This window comes from Antrostomus carolinensis, unplaced genomic scaffold (assembly GCF_000700745.2).
Source record: "Antrostomus carolinensis isolate BGI_N321 unplaced genomic scaffold, ASM70074v2 scaffold9685, whole genome shotgun sequence".
In the NCBI taxonomy this organism is placed as follows: domain Eukaryota; kingdom Metazoa; phylum Chordata; class Aves; order Caprimulgiformes; family Caprimulgidae; genus Antrostomus; species Antrostomus carolinensis.
The window spans coordinates 1-22,079 of record NW_010317068.1 but is presented as its reverse complement, the minus strand read 5'-3'; the positions used below and the strand labels follow the sequence as shown (position 1 = coordinate 22,079).

At 42.5% G+C, this 22,079-nt stretch overlaps 1 protein-coding gene across 1 annotated transcript; it reads right to left on the bottom strand.

Moving 5' to 3' along the window:
- Window positions 1–9,251: 9,251 nt before the first annotated feature.
- On the bottom strand, window positions 9,252–21,545 carry KAT7 (lysine acetyltransferase 7). Its single transcript, XM_010168447.1, has 14 exons — window positions 21,374–21,545; window positions 19,908–20,084; window positions 19,488–19,727; window positions 18,851–18,933; window positions 18,511–18,600; window positions 17,698–17,796; window positions 17,418–17,528; window positions 16,396–16,587; window positions 16,107–16,196; window positions 15,062–15,202; window positions 13,365–13,458; window positions 13,034–13,180; window positions 11,767–11,873; window positions 9,252–11,093 (listed from the first exon to the last, which is right to left on the bottom strand). Exons 1-14 carry the CDS (start codon window positions 21,543–21,545, stop codon window positions 10,992–10,994), a joined length of 1,845 nt encoding a protein of 614 aa, XP_010166749.1. The 3' UTR covers window positions 9,252–10,991.
- Window positions 21,546–22,079: the final 534 nt, after the last annotated feature.

Here is a 22,079-nt window from a genome sequence, read left to right as displayed (position 1 = left end):
TATATATATAAAGGGGAAAAATTCTGAGCATCGTTTTCATAGACTGGCAGAGTTCTGGGGCAGGTCTAGTTGATTTTAATGGAACTGATTTGAACTGATCAACCTCAAAGTCCCTTTTGGTGTAGGAAGCAGGGAGCCTCCAGTTGCTGGTTGCATATATTGCAGGTAGCAGATTATTAAAGCACTCCCTCATTAAGGGCACGACACAATATCAAAACAAATAAATAAAAAATTGCAACTTACTGGTGACATCTTTAACCACCTACTTCCACTGCCAAATGGTGACATAAGAACCTGTGGGGCTGTAGGTGTTGCTGGCAGTCCAAGGGTTAAACTGGGTTAGTCATGTCCGGGCAGGACCAGGGGCAGATGCGCTGTCCAGGGACACTGACGGTGGAAGGCCAGTGCCATCTATGGGCTGTATCCTGCCTTGGCTGCTTGATCTGGGACAAGGGACAGGTCTGGCTCAAGGGACTTCTGCTCTGAGCTGTCATCAGTCAGCTAAGGAGAGGGAAAACTGTTGCATGTAAAGAGAGAGTGACCAGACAGATGGGTTCAGACCGTGCTAGCAGAGAAGCTGTCACGATGGCAGAAGAGATGGGTCACATCCCCTTGCAGCAGAGGCACCTGCCTGGGTTCCTTCTGGCAGACTGGCTCCCAGCTGAAGTGTGAAGGACAATATGGAAACCTCCCCAATGGGAGAAGAATAGATGTCCCATCCCTGAGAGTTATAGGGGCAGGAGGCACCTCCAAACTTATAGCAGCGGACAAGGAGAGTGGGATCTATGATGAGGACAGAGCCACTAAGGCATACAGTGGTGAAGCCATGTGTCACATTCAGCCATCTGCCTGTGCCAGACCTGGGAAGAAAACCCAAAGTTTTCTCCCAGACACCAGGCAACGTTCTGAGAGTAAGTTTGTACCTTTCCTAAAGCATGATCCTCCTACACTGCCCTCCTCTAAAGCTGGTGATAGATAAAAACACGCACCGGACAGTGCAGAAGTGATTACTGTCACCACGTCCTTCCTGCAAACAAAATATCCCTGAAGGTGAACAGTTATTTTTGCCCAGAAAATATAGATAGATGAATAGATAAAGATAAAAGTAAAACTGAGCTCCCAGAAGAAGTGTAGTACCACAGCAACCTTCCCTGTCCTGGGAAGGCAGCACCCTCTGCTGCCCTCTGACAGCAAACCAGAGCTTGTTAAAAAACCTTCTGGTCTTCACTGACGTTTTGCTGGGGATTTCCACGGAGTTTTGTGGTTGCTTGGATTCAGTCATGTATGCAATGCCTCTTCTACTAGCTAAGCAGGATAAATTATCAAATTTAACTGAGAATTAAAAAAAAAAATCCAGTAACTTTTAAAATGTGCGTGTGATTCTAGAAAACAAGGCATGATGAAAAGTGGAACTCCTGGACTGGCAATGTATTACTCTAATAAATACATCTCTGGTATTACTCTAATAAATACATCTCTGGTATTACTCTAATAAATACATCTCATCTGGTGGGTGGGACAGAGATTTTAGGATTTTTAAATGTGGTATGAATCAAACTTATCTGGGAAATGGATTTCTCACAGCCCCATCAAGCAAGTGTTTGCTTTTTCATGGAAAACTGGAGAAGAATTAACTGTCGTGGTGAGTTTAAACAGGTGATCTTAAATTGCAAAATTTTCACAAAAGAGAAAAATCTTTCTGTTTCCAACTCCACTGACTTTCTTAGACTTTTAGAATCAACTGTGAGACTTTGAGCAACCTGGTCTAGTGGAAGGTGTCCCTGCTGCTGGCAGGGGGGTTGGAACTGGATGAGCTTGAAGGTCCCTTCCAACCCAAACCATTCTATGATTCTATGATTCCTTACCTGTATGTGGTTGAATTAGCTAAATTAACAAAATACAAAAAATATATAAAATATATAAATATATTTAAAAAATAAAGAAAAGAAGAAAGAAGTATTTAGGACCTGTGTATAACCTCTTGTCAATGTTAGACAACAGCATTATCTGATCAAAGAAGAGCTTGCTACAGGTTAACAAACACACACCAAGTAAACCCAGCTCTACCTGCATCTCGTTTCCTAACAGCCATCTCTGATCCGATTTCCAGTGATTTTAATACACAGTGTCTTTATGCCACAGGACAGGGTGAACACCAAACGTCTCCTAAATGAGCAGGTAGCCTGCTACCTCTACCTGGCATTAGTGTGAAGGACTAGATATGGTCCAGGACAATGTTGAAAGTGTCCTTGTGTGTCTAAGGTTTGTCCTTGGAAAGCAGATATCGGATTAGAACAGACAACCTCAGCTTGGCTTTTTTCCTACTCTAGAAAAGACACAAATACCTGTCTGCAAAAGGACCACTCAAAACCTGACTACAAGTAGGAAGCCAGGTACAAATTTATTGCCCACTGGCTACAAGCCATATGTCTGTGTGTTTCTGGAAGCAAAGTATTGCGAAGTATAGCAAAGCCATTCTCTAAAACAGCAGCTCCCAAGATGTTAAAATCACTCAGGAGTAGTCTTGGCCAGTATTAAACTTAGTCACTGAATTTTGTTGCTGTTCCCCATCTGATTTCTGTTTTTCTCATCCAAGGACTAGTCTGTCAAAGAAAGATTGCTTATAGACTTCTGATTGCCGGTTTCCAATGCCAACATGAAGTAATAAACAGAATGGCTCAAGGAGCAAGTGATTTATCTCACTGGAAGGAGAGTAATTGGTCTGCAAGGAAAACTCCCTAGTGGGATGGAAAGCAAACAAGTATCTTGATGCAGCGTATTGGCTCATCAGGAACACACTGAAGTTGCCAACAAACACAGTTTACTGACATCCTGTTTCTTTCCGGATACTCCAAGGGGTCAAACTACATCTTTAGAGGTGGGAGAAACATGACTGAAACCTTCTGTTTCCAGTTCTCTGCCCAAGAAACTGTCCTCAGCTCAGGGTGGTGAAAGGATGCACAGCCAGATGAAGATGTCCCAGGTGTGTATTAGCTGGAAGAGCAGATGGTACCTCTGTGTCTTCTTCAGCACTGGCTCGTGTGACATGTGCTACCCTGCACTACACAGCTGGAGTTGCATGGCTGTGTAACTGATGCCAGGTCAAAGCAAGGCTGTGATTAGCTTCATTTATATCTCAAACACCTCTGCTGAGATACACCCCTCTACAGATGAGTCCATACTACATTGATTCCTCTACGGAAGACTCAGCAGTTGCCAGAATTAGACAATCAATCAATGCCTGAGCTAGGAGAAGAACTCAGTTCTGGAGTGAAATGGAAATGGGTTTGAGTTTTTGGTTTTCTAGTGGAAAGTAGCTCTAGAAACTGTGCTACGGGGAGGTGGGATTTTTAATTGCTAAGCAGGAGCTCCCACCAAGGCTGCTACGTCAATATTCCAGCAGCATTTGGCCAAGGCCCTCAGGGACATGGTCTGAATCTTGGGATTGTCCTGTGCAGAGACAGGAGTTGGTCTCGATGATCCTTGTGGGTCCCTTCTAACTCACAACATGATTCTATGATCAGTGAGATGTGAGGCACTCCCAGTGTCTCACATCAGAGGGCTTTGTTTCTCTATTGCAACTGGAGATCTGGGGGTAGGCTCCCTTTCTTTTTCTGAGTCATTACAAGACCAAGTGATGAGCAATTAGTTTCTAGATGGTAACCTGACAGAACCCACCACACTGGGTAGCAAAGATTTCCCAGGGCAGTATTAATTTCTAATCTGATGTTAAGAGGACAGTAGAAAGAGGAAGGACAAGCAGCTGAGGTTAATTCACTGAGAAAGGATCAAGGCCAAAATAGGAGAGCACTGTAAACAAAATCAACGCCGGTGCTATTGATGCAAGGAAAGAACCAGAGCATTTCTTTACTGCAGAGGAGAGATGAGAAGTCCCAGGAGGAGGGGACTGTGCCAGTGATTTGCTCCGTAGCCTTCAAAGAACTGTATTAATTTAGAACAACTCTGCAACAGTTTTGCCCACCTCATACAAAAATGGGATCTAAAGCCGCCTTTGCCACTTGTTTTTCCCCGCAGTTCTGGTGATGTTTGTCTCAGGAGAAGCAGTGAAGCTCCTTAGAGGGATTTTTTCATATGAATAGAAATGGTCTCATAATCTCTCAACAGAATTTGCAGTGATGAGTTTTTGTTGCTTTAGTTAAACAGCGCCCAGCAGAGCTGAAACCCACTGATCTCCTTTTTGTGCTGGACGTGAACAGCAAGAGCTGTACAGGGAACATCCCTTCAGACAACGCTGTGCTGAAATGTAAAACCACTGAACTTCCTTGTTCCCATCAGATGATGGGTGAGAGTGGGTGATAGTGGCTGACAAGCACACGGATCCCTTCCCCTCCCACACCATCTCTTCCTACGCTTGTTAGCTTGATCTTAAAGATTGATCTCAGTTATAAGCCCTAACTCAGAGTCCTCATTCATCTCCACCTAAAAACACAAGTTCTAGAAGAGCCTGATGTACAACCACCTACCCAAGCACCAAGGGGAATTAAATACAAAGAAAATTAAATTCATGGTCATTTCCCTCTGCTCAGACAGCTCCCTTTTAGCCATCCCCACTGAACTGAGTAGTGCTAAAGAATATTTGCTTCTAAATATTGTTTGTTGTCTAGTGCCTTATATAGCTCAGCATGTTCATTCTTTGACTGATTAACTTCTATAGTGCCTTATATAGCTCAGCATGTTCATTCTTTGACTGATTAACTTCTATAAATAACAGAATATGTAGCTCCAGACACTTATCTCTCTTTTTTTTTTTTACTTCCTACTAATATATGATGTAGGGTTATTGTTATTTGTGGGTACATGTACAACGTAGGCACAACTTAAGAAATATTTTACCAGTGTTCAGCACCTGAGGAAATTGTGCTGTAGGAGAAGGGTGTCAATTCCAGTTTAATAACTCTGAATTTGAGATCTTTTACTGTAGAAAAGTTGCAAGAGCCTTTGAGATCCATTCATTTCCTGGGGATGTTTTCTTTTGCTTTTGCTTTCTCCCTTTTTGCTACACCTCTGCTGTCATCCCAGACTCGGGTCTGGGTGTTTTCTTGTGGTGTGTGGGCAGGAGCCCAGGGGAAGGGGGAAAAAGCAGACCTAATTACAGGGGATGCTCTCAAAAATAGAGTTGCTTTTCCCCCTTGCCTGTGAGCTGGTGTGAGAGGTAGGTGTTCTGGTTCTTTCCATAGTTTTGGAACAACAGGAGGGCGGAGTTACTGGCAGATGGACTGTCTTACATGGGTTTAAACTAAGCTCAGAGTGACACAGCCATCACAATAGAAACAACTGAAGTAATTTTACATATTTAGCTTCCTTTCCTTCCTGCTTCCCTGCTGTGCCTTTTCCTCTAGTGTTCTTTATAAGAATATCAACCACCTATTCCTTCCCTGCAGATCCTCAGTACGACCACAACATGACCACATCCTGCCCCAAACAATTACATCAAAAAGGAAAAGCCAGTAGAACTGCCAGTGCTCAGCTGGGGAAAAGGAACAGCAGTGCCAGACCAATTCCTGGAGATGCATGGAGAAAAAGTGAAGAGAAAAAAAAAAAAAAGCACCACCTTGCTTCATCGTGGTGAAAACTTATTGTACCAATATTGCAGAAATCTGAAAAAAACCAAACCTGTGAGAAGGAAGGAACTTGTGGTTCTCCCCAGGGCCAGAATGAGTGAAAGATGGAGAGGTTTGTACCACGTCAGAGATGTGGTTCAGCGCAGTCCCCACAAACACTGCACTGGTACAACCTAGGGCAGCACAATGAGGCGCAGGATTTAAGACTAAAGCAGCTGGTGGTGAGAGAACAGTGGCAGCGGGATCCCTGTGCCTCTTTCCTTTGTCTCAGTTTTCCACACTGTAAAATGAAAGTTCATGCAACAGCAGGTCCCAAAGGACTCCAAGAGCTCGCCTGCTCATTAACAAAAACTGGCTCTTCAAAGCACAAAGAGGGTGATGAGCAAACGAGACCATTCCTCATATAAGGCAGTAGTTTGCAGGTTGTTGTCATACTCATTCTAAATTCTCATTTTTGGGGGTTTTAACTGTAAAAACTTGCCTTGCCCAGGGCAGAAGTACAACTTGGAAAGCTCCCATGCTGGAACAGCTTTATTTTCCTTGTCTTTTGAAGAAATTCAAAGAAAAAAATAAAATTAAGCTATGTCCAAGGTCAAAAGAGCATTTTCCAGTGGCAGATTCTGAGAAAGTCCTGGCCTCACTCACGCCAGGCTGGAGCAGCAGTTAATGTGTGTGGCTGCCCCTGTGAGAAAGCCCTTTGCAGGGCTTGTTCTTTGTTAAAGTCAACACGTCTGAGGTCTTCATAGTCACTGTGCTTCCAGAGTGTGGATTCAAGCATGAGGTCGGGGAAAGGCTGAAGTAGGGTATGTTTTAACTATTCTCTGTTTCCCAAAGCTGATGGAAGTTTTAGGATAGCTCACTGTACAAGCTGTCCTGAGGCTGCTCTGATATACTCTGGGATGAGTAGAGGATGAAGTAGGACCCTGGATGGCTTTAGAATGCACCAGTAAACCATAACTGAACACTTGAGAAGGATACATCATTTATAGGGATATATTTCTTTAAGGAGATATGCAGATATAATAATTAGTGATGACATACATTGTTGAAGTAGTCATTAACCTTGAACATTAACCTCTGACTCCTGTCAGACACATTCTTGGGTTCAACTGATCTTAGATTTCATCCAGACAAACAGTTCCTACAGTAGCTGGCACAAGAGCTAAGAATCCCTCTTGCTATGAATTCTTAAACTACACAGGGAAACTTGGGAGCTGGTTTTGTGGGATTCTTAAATACCCAAGTTGTGCATCAACTAGATCAATTAACTTCTCCTCAGTTCAGCTTCCTAAAGCTGAAACAACTGTGAGTCCATCTCAAGAGCAGAGGATGTGTCCACCCTGTTTGTCTGTGTCCAGCTTGAAACCCAGTAATTGTGCACAATCCAAAGCAAAAGAGGTGTGGGTGAAACCCTCTGGAAAGCATATACCTGTGTTATACCTGTTCACAGTTAGTACTATCACACCTGTACTATCACATCTGTACTTTAATACAGAGACTAAAATAGAAAGCGAAGTTGTTTTAACTTATGACATCTGGATTGCCAGAAATAGCAAAATAAACAGGGAAAAAGTTGCAGACTAAGAGGGACTGTCAGTAAACCAGCTACAGGGTATTTGGAGTTTAAGCAAAAGGGGCAGAAGTCATGGAAAGTTCTCTGGGAAACAAACTCAACGGGAAACAATATTGTTATAGACACACACTGGCCACTACCACACCCGTAAAGCTTTCAAAGGGCTACTTCTCATTTACTGACAGTGGAGAGACATAAAGGTTTTTGGCTCTGCTGAATTACCATCTTTTCAGAAAATATATGAGCAGCACGTTAGGTGATATCCAAACCAAACAAATTTAATTACTGGCCCATGGAAAAAAGGATGAGTTTGATGTTAAAGCCTAAGGGCTGAGCACTGGGATATCTGGGTTTCCTTTGGTGAGGTATCTCTCTGGTTTTAGGCACATAACCTGAAGCTTTCAAAACCAACAGATTTCTTAGGAGGTTGTATCTGCTCCAGCTGTCCATCTCTACTGGCATTTGAAATCTTATTTTCTAGGACTTCCAGTTCCACAGTCAGTTCTTGTTTCTGGGACGTAGAGGTGAGGTGGTCTGGCTTTAATTCTGATGCAGTCCTGCATTGAATTTGTGTTTGTGCTAGGGTTTCTTTGGGTCTATCACAGCAAAGAAGTCTGTAGGGTTACCAGTGGGCTTAAATAACATATATTATCTATTCCTGTATTAGGTCAAGGCTAAATGCAAGTGTAAGTTGAGGGGTTTTTTTTATAAATGAGAAAAGAAAGGGGCAAGAAGGCATCCATCTTTTTAGTAGCATCATAATTTTGAGGTGGGCTTCAAACTGTCCATATAGAATAGAACATCTGCAAGTTTGCAGTTGCTATGAATAAACTGTGGGTGAAACTACGTTGTCTCATCCTTTGTTAGCCAGAGATGTTTATGGCTATCTGTATGATTCACTACTTAATTAGTGTTTGCATTATCAAAGCACCCAGAGGTCTCAGTCAGGCGTGGGACCCCATCATTCTAGGAACTGTATGTATAGAGACAGTCACTGCCTCAGAGAAGTCACAACATAAATGGATTTGACAGAATAAGGACTGGAGGGAAACAAAAGCTTAGAGAGGGGCTGGCTGACAACACAGCAGAGCAGTGTGGGGAGTGAAACCTCAACCCTCTTGTGTCTCTGTCCAGTTATCTGCAAACTGAATCACCCTGCATTTCTCTGTGCTTGCAAGAAAAAAAACAAAACAAAAAGAAAAAAAGGCAGCAAAACAGGGGAACTGGTATTGTACAAAACAGCTCAAATAAGTAAAAGAAGTGCTCCAAAATCAAATGCTTAAATAACTGTCTTATTAAGAAAAACAAGATGGAATTAGGAAGAGCCTTCATGTGACTTGAGTAAAAAGATCCTTCTTCAGGGAAGTGTCCTTGATTTCGGTCTCAATCAGAACAAGACTACCAAGGTATTCCATCTCAACTAGTTTGCTCTTTTTCTTCATAAGCTGAGTGTCTTGAGTCTCAGGCCATGATCACTAACGTGTCACTAACAGGACCCTCACCTCTGCAGCTCAGACCCCCGAGTGCAAAAACATTCCCTACTCTTTTGTAACTCCCACTGAGTTATGTAGAAAAGCAGAATCATGTAATTAACCATTTGATATCAGAGATGATATCAAAGACTCAAAATGTTTGAGAGACGTGCTGAACTTCACTGCTTTTTGAAGATCAGAGACTTCACTGCCCCAAGTCCTCCTGCAGTACCAGGAACAAGAAAGTCTGGTCATGGAAGCACAGGATAAAAATCTAGGGCCATCACTTTTAGGAGAATTCCTTCCTTCTTCAGTGAATTTCAGATGTCATCCCAGTTTTGCATGACATACTTGAGTTGCTGGTATCTGGCAATATCCATAATATTCCTTGTGGTAATCTCCTGTGCACAATAAGCTCTGGAGTGAATACAGGATATTTCTGAAAGGTTCAACCTCAAGGCCACTCTTAAGTCACAATCCTTAATACATCGGGCACAAAGACAGGTTCAAAATTAGTCCCTTGCAACATAAACCAGCAGCTTCACTTAACTGGAGATGCAGAATAGCATCTGACAGGAAAAAAAACAAACAAAACCAAATCAAACATAAAAAGAAAGCATAAACTTGAGCAGAGAACATGCTTTATTGAGAAGTAGATACAAGAATAGCACATTCTACCACATCATGGGAACAGGGTTTAGCTTCTGCACAAGAATGGCCTTCTTCCCTACTCCACAAGAGATCTACTTGGTTGGATAGTTTCATGAATATCTGTAGTTAGTTACAATACAGGAGCAAAGGGCATGAGACAGCAAAATTCAGTAATGCCCACAAGGTATACACCATGTACTGATGATCTTTTTTTCTTTTAAGGAGGCAGAGAAAGGCAGACAACCATCAGAAGAGCAGGAGAGAACTTTTCCACATTAGGATGGGTCAGTGGTTAACAAGAAATGGCTCCTACCTACTGGTAATGTGGCCAGTGCTTCATTTCAGACACCAGTCGATGAGGAAGCATTGGAAATTTTCAATGAAATCAGCACTCTATGATGCTGCCATCATCTACCCCAAGATTGTCCCCCCCTTTTTTAATTACATTGGAGCCATACAGGAAACTTGTGGCACAAGGACAGTGGTTATACTTGAAAGCCATTGTAGGATAGGTTCTTCTGGTGGTGCTGATGGGAGAGAGGAAGTAAAAGCTTTTTGTTGTTGTTGTTGTTTTACAAAGACAAACAAGAATGCACTGTCAGAGAAGCAAACCATCCACACAGCTAACTGGAGCTGTCACTGATGCACAGAACGTACACGGTAGGGCAATCCAACAAGTGAGGATATTTGCATGGTAGAGTTTCTGTGGCTGTTTGGACAAGGCTAGCAAAAAAAATCAGTCTGAAGGTTTTATTTCTCCAGTCTAGTGGAAAAAAATTCCTCTCCAATACAAAGAGACCTACAATTGAAGGAAGACTGCTCTGGGAAAAAAAAAATCTCCAGTGAAATATACTGAACAGGCTGTTTCTGTGTAAAGGAATCCACTAACTCCAAGAGATAAACTAGGAAAAACCAGTAACTTATAATCAAAGAGGTGTCTCCAACAGACGTGGTACTGTAGTAGCTCCAGGAGCTTATGCCAAGAGCAACTCTATGAAACATCTCAGACCATGATATTATCACACACTGAGCCTTGACTCCTCCAAGGTAACACTAACAATCACACCACTCAGTTATAAGATATGCAAGCTTCTGACTGTACAATATTAACTATGTGAAGACCTGCTATATTATATGGAAAACTGCTGAAAGAGGTGGCATGTTATCTTGCTAAAACTATTTGATACATGGAATGGAACAGTCCATCAGACAGAACTAGTTAAAAAATGCTGAAGTCAGTGTAGCTGCAGCTTGTTGGAAAACCAGACTTTCCCCCAAACAAGCATTCTTAGACCTTGTTCAAAAGCCACAGAAGTTATCTCCATTACTTAGAATGCAATGAACCTGAAGGGAGAAACAACCAGATTATAGGACACAACACAACCTCATTGGAATAAGAACATGAGGGTAAGACCAGTGACTGGACAGGTACAGTACCAGATATCAGAACTCCTTGGGCCAGCGCTGCTAGGAGCTTCATTTGGGTCCTATACAGATCCAATCCTTGCAACCTCATTGAGGCCGAAACATAAAAGTTCCTCAGAACTAGCGTCTGTGGTGTGCACAAAAGATCAGGGCCAGAACAGTACCAAGGGGAACTGATCTTTCAGGAGGGTACTGTACCAGCCAATCACAACAGCAACAGATACGACAGAGATCCCTAGGGTACTTCCTACTGCTGGGGTTCACTGGCTTCAGGAGTGATAAAGACAGTTAAGTTCCCTTAGGAGGGGTCCATTTCAAACAGCTGGGATCCATTATCTTATTGCTGTTGGATCTTTTAGCCTCTTTGGCTATCCATTCATCAATCAGATCCTAAGAAAAAAAGCATGAAAGGGCAGGTTAAAACAAATAATCCACAATGGAGAATTATCCACGGTACAACAACACACATCTAAAGCCACAAATCTGAAGACAACTAGACTACTAACTGACAAAAAAATAACATTTCCGCCACAGCACCTTCTAGAAGCCCTTCCAATCACACAGATAAGGCTATTTTTAGCAACAAAGTGAAGTCTCAGGGAGGGGAAAACAAAAGAGAGAAGCTGTCACATTTGGGGATTTATAAACCACTTGTCTTATATCTAATGAGGCTACAAACAGAACTCGTTCAGGATTCCAGTAATTCAGTCCACTTCTGTATCATCCATTTGCCCAATAAAGGGCAGGCGGGATGAGGAGCACGATGGGAACGTTGATCCATTGCTCCCCTAAAAAGCCACTTACAATGAGCAACGTCAATCCACACATCAGGAAAAGGAAGGTCAATACAGCATCTTTCTGCACTACTGAAGAATCAGGTCGGGTGCCTGCATCATATTTTCTCTGTCACTGCATTTGAAAATTACATCCTCCCCTACTAGAATCAAAAAGCTGGAAAACCCAGCCACAGTGCAAAGGAAATGCTCATTTCAGTGAGTTCATACGAATCAAACAGCTAAATAGAAGGAAACAAGAACACAGCAATAGTCAGCACAAATTTTACCTGTCTTTTTAAGACCAGGTGTTTTCCCTTCCAGTACTTGAGCATCTGAAGCGCCTGCAACGTGCTGACAATGTCGACAGGGTTTACTGCAGTCTCCTGGCTGATTTCTGCAAACCAGGAACAGTTTATGTTAGAATAGAAACCAATTCCTCCACAATAGCCTCTAATTGTTAGTTTTCAACTACAAGTTTCATGCAACTCCTTTTGAAGGGATATACACAAAATGCTCTGCAGAAAGCTTATCAACAGGAGGGAGAGCAACTTTTGACATGGGCAGATAGTGACAGGACAAGCAGAAATGGTTTTAAACTGAGAGAGGGGAGGTATTAGGAGGAAATTTTTCACCCAGGGGTTGGTGAGGCACTGGAACAGGTTGTCCAGAGATGTTGTGGATGCCCCATCCCTGGAAGTGTTCAAGGCCAGATTAGATGGTGCCCTGGGCAGCCTGATACTAGTGGTTGGCAACCCTGTCCACAGCTGGGGGGTTGAACTAGATGATCTTTAAGGTCCTTTCCAACCCAAACCATTTGATGATTCTGTGATATTAAAGAAGGCACGTGCAGTATTACTGTTCTGCTGCATGACTTGCACCCTTTCACCACCCTGGTTATCTCTATACAACTTGTTTTTGCTCATTTCACTCTTGAGGGCTGACTGATTGCAAAGAGCTTGAAGAACCACAGGTTTGGGATGCAGAGCTGTACAGAAACAGCCCAACTCACCCCAAATTTGAAAGCCAGCCTAGAACATGACAATGACTTAGTGATACTAATTTTAGGATCCAAGTTAATAAGGTGTAATCCTCTGAAAGAAGATGTAGCTGCTTCTTCAGAACTACCTTGATATCTCTATGAAATGCTGCCTACTCCTAGGTAAATGCTATTAAAAGTCATCCAAATAGTCTCAGTATTTTTCCAAAGCATTTCAAAGCCTCTCAGTGGAGCCATTTTTCTCTTTCAAATTAACATGCTAATCTACATATGGACAAAATTCTTTGCTGAATCTTTTTTAAAAACTTAATTTTTAAAAGAAGAAGCCATTACATACTTTCCAAATTCTGCAAGCTGGCTCAACTTTAATGGTGGCAGGACTGGAAAGGAGCCATACCCAACTTCAGGAATATTCCACTAACTGTGCTGCTACATAAACACCTGTATTAATGAGTCAAGCATGACCTGCCTCATATTTGAAGAAAATAAGTGAATGAAATGCACAGGTTATGTTCCTGAACCAATTCACCACATGATTATTTAGCTTGAAAACATACCTTTTATAGAGATCTCTTTTCCTTGGAAATTATGCAGGTAACGAAGGAGAACTTCCTTCCAGTAACTACGGTAGCTGATGAGACCTAAATCAGACAGAGGGCGTTCTGGAGAGCCAACTTTTTCTTCAACTTTAGAAAGCAAATAGCCTGTAAAGGAAAGAAAAGCTATTTAGCCTTAAACTACTCTCTCCTGACTGTTACCCTCTTTAGCACATGCAGAAATCAGCTCTAATGAAAACTGTTCAACCATCACCACAGATATATTAGATCTCTTGGTGAAATGGTCAGGTTGGACAGAATATGTTTCCAGAATTTCTCTCTCTGTACTTACTGAAGTCAATGAGCATTTTGCCGTAACCTTGCCTCATATATTGAGGCATTGTCAGGATACAAGAAACGTTGTAGTTGAGAAAAGAATTCTTCTCCTAAAAACAAGAACACAGAGAGGACAGATTAGCAGGTCTAGATCTGTATAAACAATGAGTATATCACAACCCCAACAGACCAAACAAGCCTGTGCAACTGATACAATACAAGGTGAAAGAAGCAACAGTAGAAAAACCTGCCTAACTACAAGTAACACGATCGTCCTCCAGCTACCAACCTGGCTTAGTGTCTTACTCTATCAGCCATTACATCGGGTGTGTGGTGCACAATTTGAAGCCTAGGATCGCTGGCCACGGAGTTGTACCTGAGAAGGAGCCAGTAACACTCTCACTACCATCTCTGGCATCTACCAGGTTTACATGCAACAATAAAGTGACTTAATAGCAGCATTATAAGCACATGGTGTGTACTGAAGCGTTCAAAGAAGAGACTCAGAGAGACTTATCCTCAGATCAGGCTGAAAGAGTTGGGGCTGTTCAGCCTGGAGAAGAGAAGGCTCCGGGGAGATCTTATAGCTGCCTCCCAGTACCTGAAGGGGCTCCAGGAAGGCTGGGGAGGGACTTTTCATAAGGGCAGTTAATGACAGAACAAGGGGAAATGGCTTTAAACTGAAAGAGGGGAGGTTTAGATGAGATATTAGGAAGAAGTTCTTCACTGTGAGGGTGGTGAGCCAGTGTCCCAGGTTGCTCAGAGAAGCTGTGGCTGCTCCTCCCTGGAAGTGTTCAAGGCCAGGTTGGATGAGGCTTTGAGCAACCTGATCTAGTGGAAGATGTCCCTGCTGCTGGCAGGGGGGTTGGAACTGGATGAGCTTTAAGGTCCCTTCCAACCCAAACCGTTCCATGATTCTATGATTCTATCAATGCAGATTTTTCTTTAGAGCATTTTTTAAAAGATACCTATTCAGTTTTGACTCAGGTGATTTAAGGAATATAGTTTCCTGCACTGTGTTTGGGAAAGTATTCTCCTACCTATAGAATTTCACTGACTGAAATATCTAAAGTGATAACTGCATTGCATGGTAACACCGTGTCCAGAAGGGTAAGCACTTTTTCTGTAATGAAGTAAGAACAACCAGGAAACGTATTTCACTGATGTGCAGCAGAGGTTAAACAAACAGAATGGCTAGTTTTTAGGGAGACAACATGTCTGAGCAAACAGTTGAGAAAACTGGCTCCTACTCTAAGCTTGGCCAGCAACTTACTTGTGGGATCTGCTTAAGTTACTTGAGTTACATCTCAGCTTCTCCACTTAAGAATTTTTATTCCTTCAACTACTTTATTATAAAAAAATCGTGGTGATTAATATTTAAATGTATTTTTTCTCTACATTTATTTACTTTTTCTTTATCATTACTTTTTCCTACATTTAAGACACTGCTATGCTTCCTAGCAGCAATAGTTCATCTGAGATGATTTGGTTTTTGTTAGCAAGGAGGAAAGATGCTGCAGCAAAGCACCTGCAACCCCTGCAGCAAAGAGTAAGAACGATTCATGCAGATCAGGTTTGAAACTTTATCTGCTCCTGAAAGTTAACAAATCCTGAGACTGCAAAAACTCAGAGGAGAGATCCAGTACTGATAACTGGTGTCCTAAATCTCATTCTAGTGAGGTCCTAATGCATATGTACGTATTTTTAACTAACCTTGGAGAAATATCCTATCAGGTGACAGCCGGTGTTGTCAGCTTCTGTCATGACATAGAATAGGAAGGGTTCAACATCGTAATACAGTGTTTTGTGGTCCAAGAAAAGTTTTGCCAGCAGACACAGGTTTTGACAGTAGATCTAGAAGCAAAAGGAGAGTAGAATACACCTCTTTATTACAGTGGAACATCCCAAGAGTGGACAAAAAACAGGCATACATGACAAGAAAATTCTGAATCAGCTGAGAAATGATGTACAGTCAAACAGAGCAGCTGGGCCAGGAAACAATTCCACTGGTGATGAAACTTGATAAGCCTAGCTTCCTAGGGGTGGGAAATGATGTTTGTGATATCGACCTCTGAATGCCCAAAACATCACATCCTCAGTGAAGGGGAGCAGCAGGTTGCATCTCTGCTTGCTTGCACTGGATTGTATTAATCCTGTGCTTCAAGGTTATCTCTGGGAACTAGAAAAGCCTCCTCACAGCTTCCAGCAGTGTGGAATTTAACTTCTGAAGTTGTTTCTTTGTTCTTTCCTCTGAAACCTTCAAGACCAGACACAACTAAAGACAGAGCACAAGCATGGTGCTGCTATCTAGCACTGAATCTGCAGTTGCAGATTCATGTTCTGATTCATTCAGGGTTAAGGAGGTGTCATGAGGTCACCCTCAATAGCATCAGGCTGCTTCCCACTCTAACCCAAATTCAAATGAGTATTCACAGTGAATTCTCTCGATGGACAGTTGCAATCTACTGAGGCCAAGCACAGAATCTCCCCACTAACTTTCAGCAAGGGATCCTGACACACATCTCCAAGCACAGTATGAGACAAACAGATGGAGCTGCTGGAGCACAAGAGGGCTGAGGAATCACCACAAAGAAAATGCAGCTAAAACTACGGCCAGAATTGCAAGAATGGACAGAACAGACTGGGAGCATTTCTGCAACTGGAGGGAGGAATGTTTCTCTAGAGGAAAAGCAGTGCCTGACACATTTGAAAGACAGACTTCATGCTCAAGACTGGCCTAATGATCACAGTTAGTTACCTTGTTCTTTTTCCCATCCACTTCAAACACTGAAATGGAGCCTTTGCGGTAGATTTCATCACCGGGTGGATGTTTCCAAACGCATTTTGCCTATGACAGGAGAACAAAGTTAAGGTAACACCAGTGTTTTAAGGGTGGAAAAGGTGACAACAGCTGCTGGATATACCAGGAAACATGCCGTTTTCTCACCTCAAAGTGAGCAACTGAGTGAACAACAGTAATGTTTGAAAACATTCACATGCTGATATCAGATTTAAAACTCAGGCATCAGCTCCACCCCAGCCCTTACCATGTGTCTGCGCAGTATTGTCTGGCTCTTCATATATTTGAGACAGAACTCACACATGTAGAGACGTCCCAGACGAGCGTACTCCTCTGGGTAGGGAGAATGATACCAGGTGTCCAGCTCGTAACGGCCAAAAGCGATTGTTTTAATCATATTGCTGCCTTCTGTGATCTGGCCCTGGAGCCGCAACTTTTCCTATCAATGAAAAAATGGATTATTATTATCATTATTTAAAAATAAATAAATAAAGTAGATACAGAGGGAGGGGCCCCTATTTCTTTCCCTCAAGGCAATAATTTACATCAAGTCTTCTAAATTTCATCTTTTAGTATGACCATGTCTAATGACCCCTCCCACAGACCTCTCCTCAATCACAATCAGTCTGAGCCCTGGCCACAAGCAGTACAGTTACTGACTGCTCCTTTATCAGGAAGTGTCTTGTGAATCAGCACTTAGCAACATACTAATACCAGGATCATCCTCTTTCTGTCATGAAGCAATGTAAGCTCTTTGCCACTTCATGTTTCTTTCCTTATCTGTAGGGAGAGGATACAGCCTAATGCTCTGCCTCTGATATCCAGATGCAATTCTCACTGGTAAGCATCAAAGTATCTTTTGGTTCATCTCTGGGGGTGGAAGGTGGCTTTGGAAAACACCTACAGAAGCCTCAGCAATACAAGGTTTTGAATTCCATTCCACAGTCATCACCTACTGTCAAGATGGCTTTTGTCTTTTGTTATTATCATCACTCCTTAGCCATCCTTTCAGCAGGTGAAGCTGGTCATCCTTTCACTAAAAACAAACACCTATTAAATGGGACTGTTACTAATTACTCCTCCAGCAGCACTTCCAGCAAACCCTCCAAACAGCTGGCACTTAAACATTCTCCCTGGAGTAACCCGCTGACTTGGCTGGGCTGTAGTTGTTCTTCTTACAAACTCTGATTCTATTTGCACAAGTACAACAAAACTCAGAAAGCACTGAAGTTTCTAACAAAGACATTTGCTATGAGTTAGAAGTCTCACCAGGTCCTCAGATGCCCGTGCTTGCGCTCTTCGGAAAAGCTCGAGGTCATACTCACTCGTCAGGTTTTCAAGTAGAGGTTCCCTGGTATTGCCGTAGGTTTGCCTGTGCTCCTAGAACAATAAAATAACAGGAGGTTTTGCTGCTGTGCTGATACTAAGCTGTTGGATCTTGCTAATTTTTTAGCCAAGAATGTTGCAGAATGATTAGAAAAGCCAAATTCCCACTTAGTGGTCTCATTCCAGACAGGAGGGAATGAAAGAATAACATTACTGCTTTTACCATGTATTTTTCTTTTTGCTCCTTGCTTAGTCCTGAGTTCCTCTTCTTCCTGAGCTCAGCTACCTTCTCTTTGTATCGCAGCTGTCTCTCTGTTGGTGCCTGAAAGAAACCAGAGGTGAAAACCTCCATGAGGCTTCATCCACTTCAAACATTTTCCTTCACCTTCCCACCCTAAAGGACCTCTGTCCTGGCTTTCATTTTATGAGGTTTGTTGCCTCTGAACCAAATCCTGTGCTAATAAGAGGGCACTGCAGGTACAACACAGGTATGTACACCAGGAAATTTTTCTTCCTACCACAGCTTGTCTTTGCCAACGCACCTCTGTCCCACAAGACAGGGTGCACTCCTTGTGCACTGCTTAATCACAGGGAAAAGCTCTGAGCTGACTCACTAAGTCATCTTGACTCAAGTCCAAGACTCGTGAACTGCAAAATTTAATTCCCCTGGTTTTATTCTTTTCTATTTAGTCAGTCAAATTGTAGTTTACAGTTCTGCAGGAATTCTCTTGTCCTACACATCAAAGCACATAGAAAAGATCATCCTGAGAACAGCTCCAGCCTCCTTTGTAGTATTACTGGCCAAGGCCACCCCTCTGCTCTCACTAGCTGCTCCAGTCTCTCGTTTAAGGGATACAATGAATTGCCCTTGAAATAAACTGGAGATGACAAATGGGGAGTGTCAGGACTCAGCACAATAGTTTATCCAAGAAGTGAAGAAGGGAGTTCAAGTTAAAATCATTGTTGCTGGAAACCACAAGCTGAGTTTTTTCCACTTTTAACTGAGCAGCCACTCCCTGATGTGCAGATTGCCCACCTGGTGTCTGGTGGCGTGCCTGTTGTTGTCATCCTGCCGATGGGCTAGCATTCTCTCCTCAATCTGCTTATCCCGACTCTGTGCTCGCACCTGGAAGCCAAAATTCATCTGTCAACATTGCAGGAAACTACTATCAAAACCTTCACCTTTTCCTTTTCTCATTTAGGTGAATCTTCTGAATTGTCATTCACAGATGATTTGACACACAAATGCTGCTGTCTTACAGTTAAAGATATCAGCTGAAACATGCTAACTTTATTTCCTGTTTACAAATGACAGGTCTTGGCATTTTGTTACAAAAAAAAAACTGTAAGGAAGATAAACCAGAAAACTCATTTACTTTGCACTCGTCCGCTGAGAGATTGTGATACAGTGGGCATCCCGAGATGGAGAAGTGTCGCTCGTGTTTTCCAGTGAGGTGTCCTGCAAAGGATCAGAAAAAAACCTCAACTTTTAACATATGATCGTAAAGAGGTTTAAAAACTATCCCAGATGGACAGATACCTCCGAGCTGCTCAAGGAGCACGCTCAGTTTATTACCAGTATGATAGAAGGAACACACTGCATGGCACAAGCTTTATGAACAAAGAAGGACAATCATCTTCACACCAACTCGAAAGCTGCACTCCATGCAAGCAGCCAGGTATATTAGAGATCTGCAATAATTTGTTCCTGAAAACCTGTTTCTGGCAGACATCAGTACACTACCTGCAAGACTCTACATTTTCTTCCCACACCTGTGCTCATCCTCTCAACTTGTTCTTTACCCTATCATCCCCCAAACACTCCTAGGCAGAAAACACCTCCAGGATGTATATAGCTGCAGAGATGCTTCATATTCCTTCTCTATACTCACTTCTCAGTAAGACTTCTCATCCTAATTAAGTGCATACTGTTAGGATGAATAACTCAAGTGAGCGGGACTTTGAATATCAGGAATGCAAAAACCAACAGATTAATCCTGGAGTTGAAATTACCTAAAGAGTTACAACCAGGAGTGGGACATTTCATGTTGAAATTGTAGCTTTCATGGAAGCGGCGGCGCTTAGGGCGGTGAGACAGGTCACTTCCAGAATCCTTCATGGACATGTCCTTGGCAATGCTCTCATCATGGGATACATTTGGACTGGAGATATCAATATCAGACTCAGAGGAAGGGGCATTCCCGGTGGGGGTACGTGGTGGAGATTCATCGTGATCCGCTGCATTTTTAGTGTCTAAATAAGGATCAAGATGTTACAGATTTGCCTGAAAGAAAGCTTTCAAAAAAATACGTAAAGCAACTCTGGACAGCTGTCTCAAACCTTTTAACCTCAGGATATTACACTGCGCCCTCAAAAATTGGAGTCACATATTCTTTCCAACAGCATTTTGCAAACTTTCAACACCTCACGTACCTCTATCGGAGAAATCAACCACTTGTTCAGTCTCTGACCCAGAGGAGCGAGTCTGCCGGAGCGGGTATTTCTTTGGAGTCACAGGAGTAGGCTGCTGCTGACTGCGGGTTACCCTCCTCGTAGAATACACCGGCTCTTCTGCTCCAAACGATGGTGGATTACGAACTGGGCTGGAATCTAATTCCATAGAAACATCATAATTACACCCACTATAACCACTGTAAGTCAGAGACTTGCCTCACATGTGCTCTGAAGTCTGTGATACCAACAGCTGATAGCTGGGTATCGACAGAGTCCTGTCCTACCGCTCACCGCTGCACATCGTCACTAAGATACGCTCTGTTCTTACCAGCTTAAACCTTTTGACACTATTACCTCCACTGGGGAATCTGGAATTAGATCAGTTTTCTCTGGATTTAATGACTTAATTAACTAGTAATTACAAACCAGTTATCATTTGGAAAGCTAAAGAACCGTTAGTTTAGATAAGAACTATCAGTGTTCAGATAACCCTTGGGAACAGTGAGATTGCTTCTGGTGTGGAGCGATGTTTGGGATCCTGTGTGTGGTTTTGTGATCCTATACTGCTTTTAAGACTATAAAGCAATTATTTTGCATGAAAATAATGTTGTCATAACCTAGGAATATCACAAGCATCCCATACACATCCAAACCAGCTTTCCTCTTGTTTTAAAGAGCTAATTAGCAGATGATCACGCACGCATATTTCTTACCTGCAATAAAATTTGTGGCAAAACAGATTCTTTATCCAAGTGTATTAATGGAGCAATGGAAAGAAGTTACTATCTACTGTCATCTCCTCCCCTTGATACCAGATGGCAGCTTATTAACAGCCAAGAAATGACTAAACTAATGCGAAAAAATGAGGAGGAGGACACATTCAATGTTTTCTCTTACAATCTGGATGCCAAAGTAGAGGCATACAAAATAACTGGCAATATGTTGCTTACATTTATTGTAGAGTAGGGTCAGCATCAGCAAGTCATGAAAATACACCTTCCCTTGCAGTACAGAAAACCACAAACAAACAAAGAAAGAAAACAAAAACAACTTTCACCCCTAAACACCCTCTCTTTAGCTTGGCTCCAGTACCAAGATAAGTGTATAGACAGAATAGAGTTCTCAGAAAAATCAGGCAAAGCTGGCAGCACAATCATGGGGTTTGATTCCCACTTCATTTAAAAAGTAGCTTTACTTTTTGAACAGAGGATAATTGAGTTTTGACTCCCACCACCAGCGTAATCTTTAGATTCTATTACCTCATTTGTGCAATATGCACTTACAAAGACTGCTTTTTGCTGTGGGACATTAATAGCCAAAGAATAAAGTGATTTAATTCCACACACTGAAGTTCTAAACGTCAGAAATGTGGAGTACATTGAGCCTCTTGTTGCTTAAGAGGCTTCTTTTCTTTTCTTTCCTGTTTAAGAAAATAAAGCATTTACCTTGAGAGCTTTGACTGAGCCTGGCTGAGGAACGGGTCACACGGGCAGACCGTCGTGATGTGCCATCGCTTTCAGAGCTGTCTGTGTGCTCAGGATCAGTGGAGAAATCAGAGTCTTCTGTTCCATCTGAGCTACTGCCCGCGTTCCTCTGCAACACCACAGACCCAGACATTAGCACAGGAGCACTTCAATGTGCATATTGTATTTATACTATAAAAAAAAGAGACAATGTTTGATGCTAGATAGATAATTTCAAGCTGACACAACAGCATATGTAAACTAATTAATGTCAAGTGCACTAGTTTGGAGAAAACATTTTAGTTTAATAATATGCAGTGTCAGTGCCTTTGGTAATAAAAGGTTTCTGCAAACTGATCCACTAAGATCGTGGTAGCAGCCGATTTTATTTAAAGCAAAAGATAAATGAAGTTTCAAGGCTGGACAGGATACGCTCCGAGCTGACCGTTCTCAGTTCACCCTGCCAAGCCAACAGCACTCCCACACCATCTGCCTGTTCAAAACCAGCCCAGACAGCCCAGCAGAACACAAGGCCCCAGGGGAGCAGGTGGTGGAAAAAAACAGATGGGGCTCCAGCAACGGCCAAAGCGACTCTTCAGCACTCAGCAACTCAGGGCAGCGTCGGGGGAACGCAAGGCAGAGAAAACGAGGGCACTTAGTGAACAGGCTGAGCCAAAAGAGGCTGCGA